The 20,897-nt window shown below is 37.2% G+C and overlaps 2 protein-coding genes across 9 annotated transcripts in view; both read left to right on the top strand.

Annotated features, from left to right (window-relative positions):
- herc4 (HECT and RLD domain containing E3 ubiquitin protein ligase 4) overlaps positions 1-16,817 on the top strand; it is a 50,237-nt gene extending 33,420 nt beyond the window's left edge. For 2 of the 6 annotated variants that reach the window (XM_058385639.1, XM_058385641.1), the window contains 11 exons: positions 3,585-3,757; positions 7,533-7,652; positions 9,513-9,611; positions 9,696-9,869; positions 10,278-10,421; positions 10,549-10,715; positions 10,843-10,909; positions 12,047-12,129; positions 13,062-13,245; positions 13,777-13,879; positions 15,351-16,817. In XM_058385639.1, the coding sequence (XP_058241622.1) occupies positions 3,585-3,757; positions 7,533-7,652; positions 9,513-9,611; positions 9,696-9,869; positions 10,278-10,421; positions 10,549-10,715; positions 10,843-10,909; positions 12,047-12,129; positions 13,062-13,245; positions 13,777-13,879; positions 15,351-15,559 (1,523 nt within the window). In that variant the 3' untranslated portion in view covers positions 15,560-16,817. Of the gene's footprint in view, positions 1-3,584; positions 3,758-7,532; positions 7,653-9,512; positions 9,612-9,695; positions 9,870-10,277; positions 10,422-10,548; positions 10,716-10,842; positions 10,910-12,046; positions 12,130-13,061; positions 13,246-13,776; positions 13,880-15,350 lie in introns of those variants that run through there. The other 4 variants (XM_058385642.1, XR_009204305.1, XR_009204306.1 and 1 more) reach the window with 4 other exon arrangements.
- Positions 16,818-19,493: 2,676 nt separating this feature from the next.
- Positions 19,494-20,897, top strand: part of lyst (lysosomal trafficking regulator) — a 114,921-nt gene continuing 113,517 nt past the window's right edge. For 2 of the 3 annotated variants that reach the window (XM_058382454.1, XM_058382443.1), the window contains exons 1-2: positions 19,494-19,681; positions 20,295-20,522. In XM_058382454.1, the coding sequence (XP_058238437.1) occupies positions 20,442-20,522 (81 nt within the window). In that variant the 5' untranslated portion in view covers positions 19,494-19,681; positions 20,295-20,441. Of the gene's footprint in view, positions 19,682-19,826; positions 20,056-20,294; positions 20,523-20,897 lie in introns of those variants that run through there. The other variant, XM_058382448.1, reaches the window with a different exon arrangement.

Genomic DNA, 20,897 nt, shown 5'->3' with positions numbered 1-20,897 from the left:
CAAGTGATCCTCTTGGGTCCTTCTGAAATCAATATTCAACTCTTTTGGTCTTATCAAGATTTTTGTCTCTACACCATTCTGTCAGCTGCTCCAGTTCTTCCATGCATGCAGACTTATTCAATTCAATTTCATTTACATTTATTTGTATAGTGCTTTTAACAATGGACAGTGTCTCAAAGCAGCTTTACAGAAGTTTTGAAACATAGCAAAAATATATAAAGTTTAAAGTTAAGTTACTATTTATCCCTAACATTTATCCCTAATGAGCAAGCCTGAGGTGACGGTGGAAAGGAAAAACTCCCTGAGATGATATGAGGAAGAAACCTTGAGAGGAACCAGGCTCAGAAGGGAACGCATCCTCATTTGGGTTACACTGGACAGTAAATAATGTAATTGTTGATAATGTCCTTTCTACAACAGCAACCAAGAGCTCTTGAGGAACTAATAGGTCAGTGTATTTAGTTCATTATTGACTTAGCACTAATTTCTTCCTGCCGAAAGCTGACTGATGAAGAAGTCACATTATTTATGTGCTTGCTGATGTAGCCAGTCACTGAGGCTGCTGTGTATTCCCTAAAGTATGTAATGTGGTTCTATGTGGCAGCCTCTCTCAAAATGTCCCAGTTTTTGTCTTTGGTATAGACCTCATACTATTTTTCCACTATTTTTGCTTTAATTTGTTACAGAAATGGTCAGAGGAACATAGATTAGCACTCAGAAGGCCTAGCCTGGATTGAGCCAGCTTCCTGGAATCAGTTAACACTACCATAGGGTGATGTTGTACTGAAGATCCCCTGTAAGAAATCTCCTCTTCAACGGCCAATAGGAGGGATGGTCTAGCAAACTCTTACATCTAACAAAAATGCCTTGCAACTCCCAATTCAGTCCATCAACTCAGGGTACAAGCAACAGAAATGGAGAAATTGAGGGAGTTCACCAATGCACTGGTTAGAGCTGTACATGTCCCAGTTTAAGCAGGGTGGTAGTGGAAGGCCCAAATGTCCTTGTTATCCGAGTGCAACACAACACTTTCCCATGGACACTATGGATGGTGGCATGACCAGGCTCTGAAGAAGCTAGACAAGGTGCTGTGGTTCAAGGCTGCCAAGATCATTGAGGTCATGGTCCCAAGGGAGGAGGGAATGAAGGCTGCTCATGAACTTAAACAGCTCAAGTATTCAGATGTGGCTGTAGAGTGCAGAAAGACTGGCTAGAGATTTACTGGGGAAAAATGGGTTAAACTTCGAAGAATGGTCATCCCACCAATTTTCCCAAAGGCACAACTGCTTGTGTGCACTACACTACACAAAAAATAGGATAGGGCAGTTTGATGACTATTAAATGGAGAATTTCAGAAGCAGTCTTTCCAGCATAAGTTTTAATATGGTATTTTCATGTAATTGATGTTAATGACTGCTTGAAAGCTGGGACTTGGACATCACCAGGAACATTCTGGAACATCAGCAAACACTGGGTTTGTTCCCTGATAGTGCTCACCCATGCCTTTACTACTTCAGTTCCTGCTTGGTTTTAGCAAGTGAAATGTTTGATATACTCAGTTGAATTTAGGCCATTGTCCATCTTTACTGTTAAGCCTGTCCAATTTTTGAAGCACCTCAGTGTTTTGAAGAATTTGGTTGAATCTGAGCAGATAATATAGCCATATATACACTTAAGAATTTGTTGTGCTGGTTTTGTCAGCATTGAATACAAGGGAACCTGTTCCTTCGGCAGACAGATATGCCCAAGCCTTAAGAGGTGGAACTCTTATCATTCTTGTTCAAGTTGACATTTGTCTCCACTGTTCTTTAGCATATTATTCCAGAAGTGCACTGGCTGTTTTTCTATTTGTTTTGTTTTTAAAGATATTTTTGGCAAACTCTGATCTGTTTGTCCTGTTTTTGTGGTTTATATCTTGCTGTAGACATTTTGTAGGAAAATGCATTAGATCCAGAGAAATATAAATTAATTAACCATTTGATCAGTTGATTAATTCAGAATCAAATTATAATAACTAACCAACTTGTTTGTCCACTGAAAATTTGGGTCATTTGTGTGCATTCATTCTGAAAAAAATTACTCGTTACCTTTAGGACGTGACTAGTTTAGTCCTTTAACTAATTTGCATGTCGCCTTTGAGTGCATCTGTTCATTTTCCTGTTCTTACTGTGTTATTTTGCCTGTATATATAAAATAAGGTTATGGTGTGTGTCATAAAAAATAGGCTAGGTAGAACTAAAAATTAAGCTAAGAAACTTAATTTACTTAAAACTAAGAAAGAGGGTCTTTGTTCTGTGCCCATGTGGGGGTTCAAAGGATTCATACCTCAGGTAATCTCTTCTGGCCCGCTGGAATAGCTCCAGTTGGAATCACCCAACTTTGCATTAATTCATGGGTGTTAGCCTGCCTCTTTTTGTATGGTTGTGTATTCCAGGGGAAAGGGGCCTTGTGGTTCCTAAATCACACAATATGATTTTGGAGTGTCATTAGTCCTCCTGTCATTAGTTTGAATGGGTGCACTCCTTTGGGTTTGTGTTAGGTAGCCCTGTTGTCATTGAGTGCTAAAGGGAGTTTAATGTCCCAATTGTTTTGTTTGGCAGACACAAACATCTTTAGCATGCTGACCATGGTATGATTGGTCCCTTCCATATGGCCGTAAGAGATTAGGTAGTAACTGATATGTAGTCTGACCTGTATGCACTAGGAGTCTCCAGACTTCAGACCTTCAGGGGTAGTCTGAATCTTGAAAAATGTTGTTCATCTACAGACTGTCATTTGGACCAAGTCATTGAATTCACGAGAACGGTTAGAAAGTATTTTCGCCGAGGCATTGGTCCAACTCATTTTTTTCGGAGGTCTGACCATTTGAATGTAATTCCTTTGCACTCTAGCGAAGCTCTGAGGTTTGGATTTGCTGGTTCGAATTTGCAACACACCAGGCACTCTTCTAAGTCTTTTTGCATGCCAGTCCAGTCAGCCACCTGTGACAGTGTTTCATAAGTGATACATGGTGTGTTGTTGACATATGTGAGCCTGACCTCCCCTTGGGCCTGAGGAACTGCAGGTTCAGAATCTCAGAGTGAGATTATTATTCGATTATTCTGTATTGTTGTTTTTATGGTCTTTAAAAAAAAAGAACATACTGATGAGCTCAGAAACACAAAAAGCTTTAAAGAATGTACCAAATAGTTGATTTGGCAATACCTTGTCTTTGCTATCTCTCTGATTTTGTTTTTAATTTTTATTTTTAGCCTAATGTTAAATTGATGGTCTGGCAGTGATAGCTGCATGTTGAACAAATGACAGTGCAAAGTGATTGAGGGTTTTTTTGTTTGTTTGTTTTTGTTTTTTTACAGTCAAAGTAAAAAGTGCAAAATATCATTGTTCAAGCAAAGCAAGTTAATAAATGTGGGTTAACTAATTGCCATTTGTCCTGTGGACTAGTTATTATTCCACTTCATTATACAAAAGGTTCTTTCTTTACATGCCTATGGAGCTCATTAGCCATAAAAAGGATCATGATTGACATATTTGTAAATTAATTTGGTACTCATCTCCTTATGTTCTCACCTTTTCCCCTTAAGGAAATTGGTGGTCTTGCCTTGATCCAGCAGTGTTTCAAGGACTGGTGGAATTGTATAAAGAGGTGATTGTGTATTTACTCCGGATGCAGAAGATAGGAATTTCACCATCTGAGCACAGGACATTTACTTGCTTCCTAAGTACCTGTTTGAAATTTCTGGAGATTCTGCACTCTGTAAGTATTTAGAATGATTCACTTTGAGTACAACACAAAACATGACTTAAAACATGACTTGTTCTCAGAAATACTCTTTAGGCTGTGTAGAGTTGGCAGTTGAGGAAAGTTACTCCTGTATGTAAAAAACTAGTTTGTGAATTATAACACCTTTATAGGGGATTTAAACAATCATTTGGCATCTTTAGGAGAAGGTAATTTACTTATCTATGGGCTGGCACAGACACATATAGGAACAAGAAGAAGAAAACATGCAATCACTTAAAGGTGCCTATGCAGATTTAGTGCTTGCTCATCTAATAATTAGAAAACATACAGACACTTACACAACTTTGGTTCTTGGCTCCCTAACAAATGTAACAACTGCATTTAAGTACACATAGGCCATAATAAAAACTAACCTATGCATCTATATTCTATGAAGCTTTTATTTTTCAATAAAATATTAAAAGCATGATCTTAATTGGTCAATGGGGTAACTTTTTTTTTTTTTTTTTTTTAATTATTTATTTTATTTTATTTTTTTGGCATGCATTGTTACTGTGCTTCAGGCATTACTTTTTTTGCCAATAACAGTAATGTGTAAGGCCATAGTTTCATATAGTCATTGTATAATGGTTATGGTTAAAACCACCTGTTTAATATTGTGTTAAGTCCTCATTAGGCTGCCAAAACTGGTCTTTGAGGCATGAACTCTGTATGAACCTCTGAAGGTGTGCTGTGGTATCTGTCACCAACAGTTAGGAACAGATTCTTAAAGTCCTGCAAGTTGACGTCTCCATGGATTAGAATTATTTGAGATGTGGGGTATTTGGAGGTCAGCACCTTCAGTTGTTAATTTTCCTCAAATCATTCCTGAACAGTTTTTGTAGTTTTGCATGAAGCATTTTTGCAGTTTGGCATGCTGGTGTGCATTTTTGCATGCTAAAGAGGCCACTGTCATTATGGAACACTGTTGTCATGAAGGGGTGTGCTTGGTTTGCAGCAATGTTTAGTTAGGTGTTACAGTTCAACCCGAATTCCAGAAATGTTGGGAGTTTTTTTTTTTAAATTAGAATAAAATAAAAACTAAAAGAATTTAAAATCACATGAGCCAATATTTTATAAACAATAGAACATAGATAACGTAAATGTTTAAGAAGTAAGAAATTTTTACAATTTTATGCACCAAATGAGCTTTGATGCCTGCTACAGGTCTCAAAATAGTCAGGATGAGGGCATGTTTACCATGGTGTAGCATCTCCTCTTTTTTTCAAAACAGTTTGAAGATGTCTGGGCATAGAGGTTATGAGTTTCTGGAGTTTCCGTGTTGGAATTTGGTCCCATTCTTGCCTGATATAGTTTTCCAGCTACTGAAGAGTTCGTGGTCATCCTTGACATATTTTTCGTGTACTGATGCGCCAAATGTTCTCTATAGGTGAAAGATCTGGACTGCAGGCAGGCCAATTCAGCACCCGAACTCATCTACTACGAAGCCATGCTGTTGTAATAGCTGCAGTATGTGGTTTTGCGTTGTCCTGCTGAAATACACAAGGCCTTCCCTGAAATAGACGTCATCTGGAGGGGAGCATATGTTGCTCTAAAACCTTTATATACCTTTCAGCATTCATAGTGCCTTCCAATGCATGCAAGCTGCCCATACCATATGCACTTATGCACCCCCATACCATCAAAGATGCTGGCTTTTAAACTGAACGCTGATAACACACTGGAAGGTCTCCCTCCTCTTTAGCCTGGAGGACACAGCGTCCATGATTTCCAACAAGAATGTCAAATTTGGACTTGTCTGACCATAGAACACTTTTCCACTTTGAAACAGTCCATTTTAAATGAGCCTTGGCCCACAGGTAACACCGCTGCTTTTGGACCACATTCACATATGGCTTCCTTTTTGCATGATAGAGCTTTAGTTGGCATCTGCAGATGGCACAGCGGATTGTGTTTACCGACAGTGGTTTCTGGAAACATTCCTGGGCCCATTGAGTAATGTCATTGACAGAATCATGCCGATGAGTGATGCAGTGTTGTCTGTCGTGCGAAGACCACGGGCATCCAACAAAATCCTTGTCCCTTACGCACAGAGATTTCTCCAGTTTCTCTGAATCTTTTGATTGTTATTCACTGTAGATGATGAGATTTGCAAAGCCTTTGCAATTTGACATTGAGGAATGTTGTTTTTAAAGTATTTCACAATCTTTTTATACACTCTCACAGATTGGGGAGTCTCTGCCTATCTTTACTTCTGAGAGACTCTGCCTCTCTAAAACATCCCTTTTATAGCTAATCATGTAACAGACCTGATATCAATTAACTTAATTAGTTGCTAGATGTTCTCTCAGCTGAATCTTTTCAAAATTTCTTGCTTTTTCAGCCCTTTGTTGCCTCCATGCTCTATGTTCTCTATGTTCTACTGTGAATAAAACATTGGCTCATGTGATTTTAAAGTCTTTTAGTTTTCATTTTATTCAAATTTAAATAACATCCCAACATTTCCGGAATTTGGGTTGTACATGTCAAAGTAACCTCATGAATGCCAGTAGCCAAGGTTTCAGAGTAGAACATTTCCCAGCGTATCACACTGCATTTGGTGCTTTGCCTTATTGCCATAGTGCATCCTGATGTCATATCTACCCTTTTTCAGCAATTGGTGCTATACTAGCTCTTCGGTGAGATTAGACCAGACAGGTCAGCCTCTGATCTAGTCTTTTAGTGAACAGAGTCACTCAGATTTTTATGCTTACCCATTTTTCCTACTTCAATCACATCAACTTTGAGAACTGACTGTTCACTTGTTCCGTAATATATCCAACCCTTTATAATAAGATGAGATGCAGGTGAGCAGACATGTCTCTACCTCTCTCACCATCAGCACTGGAGCCCCTAAGAATTGTGTCCTGAGGCCCCCTGCTGTGCTCATTGTACACTTATGACTGTGTGGCCATTTACAATCACCTGTGTCAAGTTTTCTGACAACACTTTCACATTTACACCCTGATAAGGAAGGCCTGTCAATGTCTTTACAACCTTAGAAGATTAGGAGACTTTAAACTGCCCTCTATGGTGCTAAGGAATGTTTGCACCTTCACCATTGAGAGAATCCTGAAGTGAAGCATCATGGCCTGGAAGTGAAGCATCATGGCCATGGAGTGGAAGAGGACTCCAGTGGCAAATTGTGAAGCTCTGGTGAACTCCATGCCCAAGAGGTTTAAGGCAGTGCTGGAAAATAATGGTGGCCACACAAAATATTGACACTTTGGGCCCAATTTGGGCATTTCCACTTAGGGGTGTACTCACTTTTGTTGGTTTAGATATTAATAGCTGTGTGTTGAGTTATTTTGAGGGGACAGCAAATTTACACTGTTATACAGGCTGTACACTCACTACTTTATATTGTAGCAGAGTGTCATTATCTTCAGTGTTGTCACATGAAAAGATACTTTTGTGAGATACTGTGTGTGTGTGTGTGTATATATATATATATATATATATATATATATATATATATATATATATATATATATATATATATATATATATATATATATATATATATAATATATAATCTGATTACTGAATGTGCATGTATGATACTATATAGTGATATTGTAGTTCTAGATGACATGGCAAACATGCTGTAATAGTCTTTTGTAACATAAAATTTGAGGCAAATCACAGTGATAGACCTGTATGTCTCCTAGATATACCTGTAGTCTCTTTCTGACTGTAAAATCAGGTGATAATTTACACCATAAAGCGTGTTATTTTAAAATTGCAGGTAAATGAGCGAGCTGGTCAAATTATTCAGTATGACAAGTTTTATATACATGAACTGGAAGACCTTGTTGACATCAGGAGTGATTACGTTACATGGATCCAGCATCAGATGTTCTCCATGGTAAGTTCTTTTTTCTCTTGTTTTCAGCCTGATTACTATGTATGGAAAAGCATGATGTAGAATTTCTGGTTTCTGCAGAGGACAAGTATGCTCTGTATCTATTTGGGCCTACAATAATTGCCATATTATCATGTTTCTCTGCCAAACTTTTGTTTAGTTTTTTCTCCTACTTTGGAAGATTTGTAATTTCTTTTTTGTGTCTTCCTTATTTCCTGTTTAAATTATGTCAGAGTCTCGTTTCCTTATATTTACTGTTGTTTCTGGTTGTGCAGGTGTGCCCTGTGAGACTGATTGTTTAAACAGTTAATAGCTCTGAAAGTTTACAAGCTAGACCAAGGCTATTTTGAAGCTTATGAAATAAAGAAAGGGAATAAAAGTGAAAGGTTTTTGACTGACCAAGCCAATCACAAGACCTTAACACATTTGAGCATGCATCTTTTGATCTCAAACCCAAATGACACTGTATAGCAAAATGATGCATACTGTATAATTCCCTGTTCAGTGGGGACTGTATGCATACTACGTTTTATAATTCCATTAGGTAACAGAGGGTTTCCACACTAACACAAAGCTTCTCAATCTTGTACTACCACTGCTGTTTTCTGGTGTTGCAGCCTCTGGTTTTATCTGTTGTGCGTTCAAGGATGCTTTTCCACTCAATATACTATAAGGGATTCTGGTATATAGTTGCTAATGTCTGAGATATCTACTGTGGGAGATATCTACTTTTTAGCATAGGTCTATTCCTTATTGTACAGATGTTATGGAGTCATTTCCTTTGGAAGTGATGAACAAGATATTGCGAGATGGTACTGTGAAAGGAACAAGATTCAATAAGCAATTGGTTCTTCTGACAAAAGAAGATAATATTATAAAGAGATAGGGGAAGAGGAATTATATAGAGTAGGACTATAAATTGTGGTAGGAGGGAAATATAAGCAGATTTAGCTAATTATTTCATAGTAAGGATGATAGGAGTGGTTTAATAACTACGAGATAAATGTTATGGAGCTTGTGTGAAGCAGATGTGTCCATATTTCCCTTGTAGAAACATTTCTTGGTAGCAGTCGTAATAGGGGAACTTGATCACAGATGACATTGAGCTCATTCTGACAGCCAAGAAGCAGGGTGAAAAGACATACATAGTCAGGAAATTGGCCAAAATATTGGTAGCTGTGTATTCTAACACAAGCATGCTACATGTCTGGAAATAAATGTGTGCTACATGCATTTGGCCTCAAGTGCAACCAACCAAGTTTTACAAGAAAAAGTTTTAACTCTGTGCACAACAGCAGCTGGAAAAAGTGTAGTTGCCAGAAATGCGATTTAACAGATTAAATATCTTTTAACATTGGCTTTAGGGTCATATTGAATTTCACAGAAAATGCCATAGTCAGTTCATAAATAAGACAAACATTAACCAAGCACAGAGGAGACAAGAAAAATACATTAACAGAAAATGGCATTTTATATTAAGCATGTCAAAATTATTATATCTATATCAGGGGTGTCAAATCTTACTGTATATGGGCCAATGTGGGTGCAGATTTTCATACCAATTAAACAGGAGCCACACCTGATTCCACCTGTTTAATCAGTTGATCTTAGCTTTCAATAGACACAGGTGTGGAACCAAATACAAAGACAAAATTTGGATTGAACTGATAATGTGTTTTAAATGGATACAAATATGAATACTTTTTCAGCTGTTTGTTTTTAGGGGTTTGTATTATTAATTTGGGGCAACAAAAAGTTGTATGATGGGATTTTTGCTTTTCAAGCTGGCATAAATTTTAAAGACAAAGACATTCATTAATTCCTGAAGTATGGTTTTTTTTGTTTGTTTGTTTTTTCCACCAGGGCATGGGCTCTCAGGTCAACCTGTGCAAATACCCATTTGTATTTGATGCTCAAGCAAAGACAATGCTGCTTCAAACTGATGCTGTTATCCAGATGCAGGTGAGACAAAGAGAGATCCTCAGCATGATCCACAATCCTGAATTCTGAATTTAACTTCATCACAAGTCTGTTGGTTTTGAACAGATGGCTGTAGACCAAGCAGAAAGACAGAATCTGAGCTCTTTATTCCTGCCAGGTGGCATGGTGGAGTCAGTAAACCCGTGCCTCATTCTCATGGTACGCAGAGAAAATGTTGTTGAAGACACTATGGAGGTTTTGCAGAAGTCCAAAAATGTTGATTACAAGAAGCCCTTAAAGGTAATAATAGCATCACCTTTTTCCGTACAAATATTTTACATTTAAAAAATATGGCCTTTGTTATACCTAGCCCACACTAGAATAAAAAGATATATAAAATCCTTAAAACTTTTGTTGAAAATAGAACACATCTTTTAGATTTTCTTTGTTTGGTTGTAGTTTATGCACTTAGGCCCCCATAATGCAATATTTGAACAGAACACACACTTTCAGATACTGTTCCTGAATCAGTTTTATCCAATGCCCCAAATTTCTTAATCCTGTAAACAAATGTGAACTATTATAAAACTATTACCAATAATGATTACCAAAAAAAACAATCACTCATATGAATGTTTTACCAAAAAAGATGGTATATTAAAAGAAAAAAAAAATAATTTAAATAAATTCATTTTTGACTGTGTGTAGGTGATCTTTGTTGGAGAGGAAGCTGTGGATGCTGGGGGTGTGAGGAAAGAATTTTTCCTCCTTATCATGAAAGAACTGCTGGACCCGAAATATGGCATGTTCAGGTATTATGAGGAGTCCAGACTCATCTGGTTTTCGGACAAGGTAAAGATTTGTCCTAGGACTTGAATAGGATTTTCTTCCATTTAAAAGTACACTTCATCTAAATATATATTCTATAATTTTATAATTCATTTTATAATTCTAAGATTTATCTATTCTTGTTTGGTAGACTTTAGAAGATATCGACTTGTTTCACCTCATCGGGGTTATTTGTGGTTTGGCCATATATAATCTGACTATAGTGGAACTAAATTTTCCTGTAGCCCTGTACAAAAAACTCTTGAAGAAAACTCCGACTTTGGAGGACCTGAAGGAGCTCATGCCTGTTGTTGGCAGGTCAGTTATTTAGAGTTGACTCAATTCTATTAACCTTTCTTTTGTACAGGATTTAGTCCTAGTTTCTTTAATACTGTTTCTTATTTTCTTATAAACTTTATATTTACTCACACTTTTTAATGACCAGGAGTCTGCAAGAATTATTGGACTACACAGAAGATGATGTTGAGGAAACATTCTGCTTGAACTTCACAGTAAGAGCAATTTTTTCTAGAAGTACTGTTAAATATGGCTGTTATAATCAGATGTAGATAATGTGTTTCTTGCACAGTTGCACAGATAGAATTTCTGAAAATAATCTTATTTAAAATGTAGATTTTTCTATATTTTATTCATTGCTTTTTGTTCAGGTTTTATTACACATTTAAAACATGATAAAAGGATCCTCTATGACCTTTTATGATAACATTTTCCCCCATTACCATTATTGAATTCTTTACATACAGGTTTAACCTTCAGTGTTTCCATGCAGTGTGTTTGTCACATCCAACCTGAAAACAATGTACATTGTAATCTGAAAATGAATTAATAAGTGAGTAAGATTGATTATCTCCTCATCATGGCACCTGTTAGTGGATGGGATATATTAGGCAGCAAGTGAATATTTTGTCCTCAAAGTTGATGTGTTAGAAGCAGGAAAAATGGCCAAGCGTAAGGATTTGAGCAAGTTTGACAAGGGCCAAATTGTGATGGCTAGATGACTGGATCAGAGCATCTCCAAAACTGCAGATCTTGTGGGGTGTTCCCAGTCTGCAGTGGTCACTATCTATTAAAAGTGTTCCAAGGAAGGAACAGTGGTGAACCGGCGATAGGGTCATGGGCGGACAAGGCTCATTGATACCACAGCACATCTTCATGGATCTAGTGGAGTCCATGCCTCAACTGATCAGGGCTGTTTTGGCAGCAAAAGTGGGACCAACACAATATGAGGCCATAATGTTATAATAATATAATAATCTCATAATGTTATGCTTAGTCAGTGTACAATTCTATATGCATACTATATAACCATCAGTATACCTGACAAAGTATAACCTGTATTTAGGAAACAATGCATACATACATGATTTTTTTTTTTTAGATTTCTCACTTAGACACACTATTAGTGATGGTGGACTATGCAGAAATTACCAATACTATCAGCTATGCAATCACATATATTACATATGGTAGTACAAATGTTAAAAATTACATTGGCTAGTGGTAAGCTTGTACAGTGTAAATTAGTGAGTATTGTACAGTAAGTATTAGTTATATATATTTTATAATACATACATGCATGCAAACCTTTTTTATTCATGCAATAATGTCTTTGTTTTTTCTGTTTTTAGATTACTGTGGAAAATTTTGGTGAAACTGAGGTTTTTGAGCTGGTACCTGATGGAATTAACATCGCTGTAAACAATCACAACAGGTATTTGCTTTGTAATTCTGAACTTGTCATTGCTTTCTAATATACAGAATTTATGTATCTCTCAGAGATTTATTTATCTGCGTAAATGATTGACTCAATAGAACTGATTTACATTGTTGTAGATGAGCCATAATTTTTCCATGTCTCAGTGCTCCAGAAAAATGTGAAATATTTAATGCAGTCCACATCAAGTGGACTAAAAATGGCTTTATGATGACGTCTGGAGGTTGCTTATTGTCTGTACATAATTGTATGACTAATAAGTATAAATTTAAAATTTTTATGGTGCTAAGATTTGTTTTTTTTCTTCAGTTGTGGTGTCATTTGATTTCTTATTTTTTTAATTGGTGTTAAAAAAGGTGATTGTCATCACAGATTGAATAATACAAGTTGTTATTTGTGACAAAAGGGATAAACTGGACCCAGCATTAGCTGTCTGTTGCTGATTTAGCATACACCCTGACACATTGATTTGGAGAAATTTTTATTCAGCCATTGGTGGTGTCCACAAGCAACTCCAAAGCTCACTATAGGCAACACATAAAGTTTTTGGTAATACTTTGATAATATGGCTCATAAGCAAGAAGAACTAAAATTAACATAAATAGACTGTTTTTACTTATGATGGTTACTTTTAAGTATTATTTTAGATGTAATACTATAAAGTAGGTCTTAGGTTGCATTTGAGGCAGAATTGGCACAATTTGAGGACATCTTTAGACATTATAAAATCTGGTACTATTTGGCAGAACAGGCCAAAATGTGGATGGTCTTTGGAGTTTTGGAAACACTATTTTACTGTATCCAATTTTGTTAAATAACTAATTCAAACATTATTAAGCATTGTGCCACATTGCAAAATTGTTGTGTATTTCATACTGTTTGGTTTTACATACTGTGTAATGTCCATCTTTTGCTATTTTCTTTTACAGACAAGACTTTGTAAATGCCTACCTTGACTACATTTTCAACTTATCTGTGGCTCCTCTTTTCAATGAATTCTATGCCGGATTTCACAAAGTATGTGGAGGGAAAGTTCTGGAGCTTTTTCAGCCGAATGAACTACAGGCCATGGTTATAGGGAACACCAATTATGACTGGAAAGAACTAGAGAAGGTATGGAAATTGTATATACAGAAGTATATATAGTCTCCTTTGTAACGTTTGGAGCAGCAAGACCCGATATTTTGTTTTTAATATGTACTGATGATGTACTGATCAGTTTCCATTCAATTGTCAGAACCACTTTTTTTGTGACACAGAAGTTTAACTGCCTTTTTGTCACAAAATGGTATAAAAATTCTGACATTATTTATCTTGGTTTCCTTTATATATATATAAATGCAGATTGTCACATAAGAAATTGCAAAATAGTCCTCTGTTCTCAAGATTTCACCCTCCATTGCAGAAAACTTAAAAGAACAGCTTTACCTTCAAATTGTTGACACTGACTGAAGTCTTCCTTCTTAAATGTTAAATAAACCTATTGGCACATAAAGCGTTATATGTTTTGGTTTGGTTTTTTTATTAAATAACACAAACTTCTGACTAATCAGATTTAGTAATTCAACTGTGGTATATGGGCAACAGTATAAGTACAGTTATTGCAGAATAATGCAATAAATTACAAATTTTGATCTCTCTCAGAATACAAAGTACAAGGGAGAATACTGGCCTGAACACCCCACTATCAAATTCTTCTGGAATGTTTTCCATGAGTTACCTCTGGAAATGAAGAAGCAGTTCCTGTGTAAGTAAGAACAAGCTGTCTTGCATGTTTCTTGGGGAAAAAAATTATTCAGTTATTCACCAGCTTTAGTCACCAATATACACTATATTGCCAAAAGTATTCGCTCACCTGCCTTGACTCGCATATGAACTTAAGTGACATCCCATTCCTAATCCATAGGGTTCAATATGATGTCGGTCCACCCTTTGCAGCTATAACAGCTTCAACTCTTCTGGGAAGGCTGTCCACAAGGTTTAGGAGTGTGTTTATGGGAATTTTTGACCATTCTTCCAGAAGCGCATTTGTGAGGTCACACACTGATGTTGGACGAGAAGGCCTGGCTCTCAGTCTCCGCTCTAATTCATCCCAAAGGTGTTCTATCGGGTTGAGGTCAGGACTCTGTGCAGGCCAGTCAAGTTCCTCCACACCAGACTCTGTCATCCATGTCTTTATGGACCTTGCTTTTTGCACTGGTGCACAGTCATGTTGGAAGAGGAAGGGGCCAGCTCCAAACTGTTCCCACAAAGTTGGGAGCATGGAATTGTCCAAAATGTCTTGGTATGCTGAAGCATTCAGAGTTCCTTTCACTGGAACTAAGGGGCCAAGCCCAGCTCCTGAAAAACAACCCCACACCATAATCCCCCCTCCACCAAACTTTACACTTGGCACAATGCGGTCAGACAAGTACCGTTCTCCTGGCAACCGCCAAACCCAGACTCGTCCATCAGATCGCCAGATGGAGAAGCGCGATTCGTCACTCCAGAGAACGCGTCTCCACTGCTCTAGAGTCCAGTGGCGGCGTGCTTTACACCACTGCATCCGACGCTTTGCATTGCACTTGGTGATGTATGGCTTGGATGCAGCTGCTCGGCCATGGAAACCCATTCCATGAAGCTCTCTGCACACTGTTCTTGAGCTAATCTGAAGGCCACATGAAGTTTGGAGGTCTGTAGCGATTGACTCTGCAGAAAGTTGGCGACCTCTTCGCACTATGCGCCTCAGCATCCGCTGACCCCGCTCCGTCAGTTTACGTGGCCTACCACTTCGTGGCCGAGTTGCTGTCGTTTCCAAACACTTCCACGTTCTTATAATACAGCTGACAGTTGACTGTGGAATATTTAGGAGCGAGGAAATTTCACGACTGGATTTGTTGCACAGGTGGCATCCTATCACAGTTCCATGCTGGAATTCACTGAGCTCCTGAGAGCGACCCATTCTTTCACAAATGTTTGTAAAAACAGTCTGCATGCCTAGGTGCTTGATTTTATACACCTGTGGCCATGGAAGTGATTGGAACACCTGATTCTGATTATTTGGATGGGTGAGCGAATACTTTTGGCAATATAGTGTATCTGGAACACTGCGCATGGGGCGGTGATAAATTTATAAAGCTTGCAGGGATGAAGTTATAATTATAGTGGGCATTAAGAATATATTGATATTGTATTTACTCTTTATTTTACCTTTTCCAATAATTTGGTTGGATTTGCAGTGTTTCTCACAGGTAGTGATCGAATCCCCATCCTGGGCATGAAGAGTCTTGTCATGGTCATTCAGCCAACTGGAGGTGGAGAGAACTATCTTCCAGTTGCCCACACGTGCTTCAATCTTTTAGATTTGCCCAAGTATACAAGCCAAGAAATACTCAAAGAAAAGCTTCTACAGGTCATTGAACACAATCAGGGCTTCAATCTGGCTTGACAGTTTACAGAGACACAGTTTTGCATTCAGTTTGTTTCTAGACTACAGAATGTCTGAGACCACTGATTAAAATACTATAAAATGAGAGATAAATACTCAAGGGAGTTTAATATAGGACTATAATTTAATTAGATTGCACTATTTACAGAAACACTATTTAAAGTTTTCCTATACACGCCAATTAAAGTTTTGATGACGCCTTGTACACATTTGATTCTTGTTCTGTTCTTTGGAGTATTCTGCTTTTTTGCTTTGGTTCTTTGTGTTGGGTTTTTAATAGTGCTACTGGATTTTCAATCTCTTCCGATTGGCAGACTTAATTTTTAATGCAGTGCCATAACAAATAAAATCTATTGGGTTGGAGTTTTTGGATCAATTATTTTATCATAATAGTAGTGAAAACTGTCAGTGAAGGACAGAATGGACCAACAAAATACTATCACACCTTACTGCTATAGAAGTCAACATAGAATTGACATGTTAAAAGCTACGCAGTTCCTCTGATGAATTTACAATTAATGAATTTCCCCTTATTAGAATATCAGTGATTTAGGCGACTTTTAATTTTAAAACCGCTGACATCACAATTTAAAGTGTTAAACTTAGTTTTTTGTTACTAAAGATCAGTCACTGAACAAACAATTATCAACTGTACTGTCAAAAGTATTATTTATAACCAAAAGCTACAAAAAGTCCCATTTTGCCTGTTCATAACTGTATGGACATGTCAGATCACACACTTAATGACAGTAGTTCTAATAGTATAAAACCATTTAAGAATAGCAAAGCGTAACTTTTGGCTCATGTGGTGGTGCAGTGAGTAGTGTTGCTGCTTATGAGCTTTAAAGTTAAAGTCCTCGTTAAAGACTTAAAGTCCTAGGTTCAATCGTGTGCTGATCTGTGTGGAGTTTCTGTACATGTTCATCCCATGTCTATGTAGGCTTCATCTGGATTCACCAGTTTTCAACCAGCTGTGGATCTACCATGACCCTGGACCAGTATAAAGTGGTTACATGGACAGAGGGAGGAAGCTCCACAATGCTTTTATGTTAACACGAGTTGTAATTCATTGCATGGTGTGTTTTGTAAATATTTCCAGGGACACAGCCCAGAACTGTGTCAAAATAAGGTTTCTGTGTACCCTGCTGTTATTCCCCCCCTCTAACTTGAAAAGCTACACTGACCAGTAAAGCATGACATTGCAACATGCAGAGACAGCACACATATCACATCTGGTTTAATAAAACATATTAAAATATGCTTTACTCTGCTCCTTCTTTTTTCCCCCCATTTTCTCCTGCCAGTGTCTACCCACCAGCCTGCTCACCCCAGCTCTGGGTGACTTGGTGGCTGGGGAGGGTGAAGGCCAGCACATACATCTCCAATGAAGCCAGCCCACCACACCTTTTAAACTGATGCTCCTGCTGCCTCACAGGGGTAATATAACACAAAATTATAGGACTGAGGAAAGATTTGCCATGTTCATAGCAATGGTTGCAGTCTCTGGACAATGGGTTGAACACTTGTACACTACTACTGTGCTGAGCTCTGAGTGGCTTGATAAGCATTAAAGGTCATGGGTTTTGCTTGTTTGCAAACTTAACTTTGTCATATTGTTCTGTTTTGGGAATTTGTGAGATTTCGTTTCACAGAAAAATATATCTACCATTTTAAGTATGTGAAGTTTTCAATTAGTGCTGTCATTCTGAGTTAAGCTTATGATCTACATCACAATAACTACACAAAATTCATGCATATAAAAACTTCAGCTGGTTGTAGTTTTGGTCAAATTCAAAAGTGCTGAGTGAGCATGCAAGTAATCAGTTTTGTTTCTGTGAAGTTGGTAACGTGTGAGTAGATATCTAATTCTCATCTCAAAAAGCCTTATGAAATGTCCTAACTGTGCAAACATTATTATTCTTTTTTTATTGTAGTAGCTGGTAAATTCTTCACAAAAACTTTAGCTAATTGTAAGAACCTAATGATGTAAAAGAATTGAGAGAATGAAGGCATGCCTGATGCTTCCAAAATATGTGATTTACCTATCAGGAAGTGGAGAGTGAAGGAGAGAACAAGAAGATAAGAAAAAGAAAGCAGTAGCAGTAAGTGGTGGAACAAAGTTTGAAAACTATAAAGTATGGTGAATTAATATACAAAATATGGCCAAAAGTATGTGGACACCTAAACAATGTCTGTTTGTAGAAGATCCCATTCTAGACTGTCTTTTATTTGCTGTTGTAATAACCAGCACTCTTCTTTCAAACAGATGGGGATTTACTTTATTGCCATAATTACAACACCACACATAATACAGTTCTGAAAGACTTTGGGTTGATGACTTTACAAAGAAAGTAAAACTGTTACTATGATGTCCTGGAGAAGCATGGTGTACTCTCTTGTCAAAATTGGCTGAAACTTACACCCAGTTTAGGTAATATGGGACACATTATAACTGGCTTAAGCCATTACTTTCATCCTCACTAACATTTAAATTATTATTTGTATCATACTTATTTGTGTCTTTTATAAATATTATTTCAATAACCAGTAGTAACATTCTACAACTCACATTAATAACAATTACAGGGCTTAGAAAACCTTTAATATTATTTTCCAAATACATAATTAATATTTTTTAAAATTTATTATGAACAGATTAAATATAAAGCACTATAGAACTCACAAGTAAAAGGTAACATTTTCTAATAAAGCTCCTGCAGTTGCAGCATAACAGGCTTGATATAATAATAATAATAATAATAATAATAATAATAATAATAATAATAACAATCTATACAAATCTTTGCAATTTAATGGACATAAAATCATGTCATCATTTGACCATGTGTACAAAATCACAGAAAATGATTAAATTATATAAGACAAAAATACAGGCTCCTCTGATAGTACAGAAATAGTAAGGCCTTTTTTTCTTTTTTTGCTATATCTATCTATGGGAAAATAGATCAGAATATCATGGTAGTAAAGATTAGTGAGCCCAGTGCAGAAACCCCAAACTTGTATCTGCTGGATCATGAGCAGGGCCTTTCCAGAGTGTCCAGAGTGTTTGCTGAGCACTAGTACTAGTATTGCACTAGTATTTCTGCTTTATGTAGTGACATCATATTTCTTAGCAATATTTCTGGGCTGCCATAGTCATATTATGTACATGAACTTCAAATGGGAAACTGGAATAATCAATCAATAATCACACCAAGGTCTTTTATTGCTGTACAAGATGTAACAGAAAGACTGTCCAGAGTTACTCAACCAAAAAGCTTACTTCTGGCTGTATGTGGTCCTAGTACAAACACTTCTGTTTTGTTTTGTTAAGCAGGAGGAAGTTATGACCTACATCATAATAACTACACTAAATTCATATATATAAAAACTTCAACTGGTTGCAGTTTAGGTCATATTCAAATGAAAAAAAAAATGCTGATCAAGCATAAAAGAAATCTGTTTTGTTTCTGTGTTTGCGGCTCGTCTTTGTGTTTTGTACATTTCAATATGGATCCTTCCTCCTGAAGAGTAGTATGCATCTTCAGGTATGACCCTGAATTCCTGCTCTTTAAGCCTTCTGAAACAGTGTATTGTGATACTTTCATCCCTGTCCTGTGGCTCTTGGGGATGTCACCGACCTCTGCTTCATTCTTCACAGCTCCTGAAGTGTTTGACATCAACTGCTGTTTTCCTGATGACTTACAGAATAACATATTACGTTATCGTAAATGACTACTATACTAACATACAGGTCAGGTATAACACTATCTATTGATTTTAGTTACTGGGTGTGTGTTTATGTGGCTATGCAGAATATCTTCTGGTTAGTTAATAAATAGTAGAATTTTCTACTTCAAAAATTAGCCAATGACATGAATGCGCGTGTGCACGTCTACACAAGCGGAGCTCCTCCTACTCAGGGAGACCCTGGCATTGACGTCATCACAATGATTGGGGAGAAGAGAAAGCGTCTTTTATGGTCCACGGAGGCAAATATTGTGATTGATCGGAGGTTATCCAGTTTTCCACCAGTAGTGACTAACTGTCTCGAATGTTTCACTTGGTGTTTTTTCCTAACAGACCGGTTATACCCATTTATTCTAAACTGTGCCGGAAAAGGTGAGTATATTTGTTTAATGTACTGTATCAGTATCGGAATACGGCAGAGGGTAAACAGAAGGAACTGTGCGCAGTTTAAACGGGTATTTAACGTCAAAAGGCCATTTTTATATTGGAAAAGTCTTAAGACTGTGAATACGGGTCTAAAGATGAAGATGACTGCCGTGGAAAATTGTCGTTCAGTGAATGGAATTGTTAGGGTGACATAAACAACACCCTGCAGTTTAGTTAAGACAGTAGTATTAACATTTAATCTTTCTTTGCATTATTCAACTTGACAGGAAGTCGGGGGTTAGCATAGCATAGTAGTAGCTAGCCACTTGCTGCAGTAATCGGCCATTAGTTTAGTTTACGTTTCTGTCGGCTAATATCAGGTAGGCATAGAAATAATCCGCGCGAATGTGACATTGTTTATAATATTACTGAAAGGCTTAATCTTGAACGCAAATAGGTTTGCTGATGTTCTAGCAAAGTTGTCTGAGTCGTTGCAGTTAGTGCATGGGACAAGTCACTTTCTGTTTTATTACCACATGCTAGCAGTACACATCGATGTTTATAATTCTGTCATGTCGACGCCTATAAGCCTCATTTTTCTTCTCTGTTTTTTTTTTAGGATTTAAATCATCATGGAGTTTTCACGAAGGCCAGCGGTGGATTTGATAGGCCAATAGTGAAACGAGTAAAGATTTTTGAAGGATTTGAACCTTAAAATCTAGGTCATTGATAACAGTTATTTCCAGTTTCAAGCTTGGGACTTAAAATGGCCAACCAACAAACATCCAGTCTCACTCTCGCTTGGGAGAAATACATGGACTGTCGTGCACAGGGAGCAGATCTACCTGTAAGCATCAACAACATACACCATTGCCGTAGAGTTGCGTCACTGTTGTTGTTTTTTTCTATACTGTATTGATATCAGGGATCTGATCATTACTTATGTCCTGTCTTTTTGTGCATAATGTTGTGTTAGTCAATATCACATGTTCTCATTCTAAAATTCATGAGTGTATTAGAAGACAGGTCACATCCAGTCTGATAGCGATCCAAGTTAGAGTCATTCCCAATACAATACTCAGATCAGTGCATCCCTGCTTTGCTATTAAATTGTTCTCTCTGAATGTAGGAAATGCACACATTTTATTAAGCATGTATCAGATATTTCATAAAGTAATTAAACTTTGGCTAATTTGATACAGCTTGTGAAATGCTGCACCTG

Source organism: Hemibagrus wyckioides, linkage group LG03, assembly GCF_019097595.1.
Source record: "Hemibagrus wyckioides isolate EC202008001 linkage group LG03, SWU_Hwy_1.0, whole genome shotgun sequence".
Taxonomy (NCBI): domain Eukaryota; kingdom Metazoa; phylum Chordata; class Actinopteri; order Siluriformes; family Bagridae; genus Hemibagrus; species Hemibagrus wyckioides.
The sequence above is the reverse complement of the archived record's forward strand: the minus strand, read 5'-3'. Positions and strand labels throughout refer to the sequence as shown.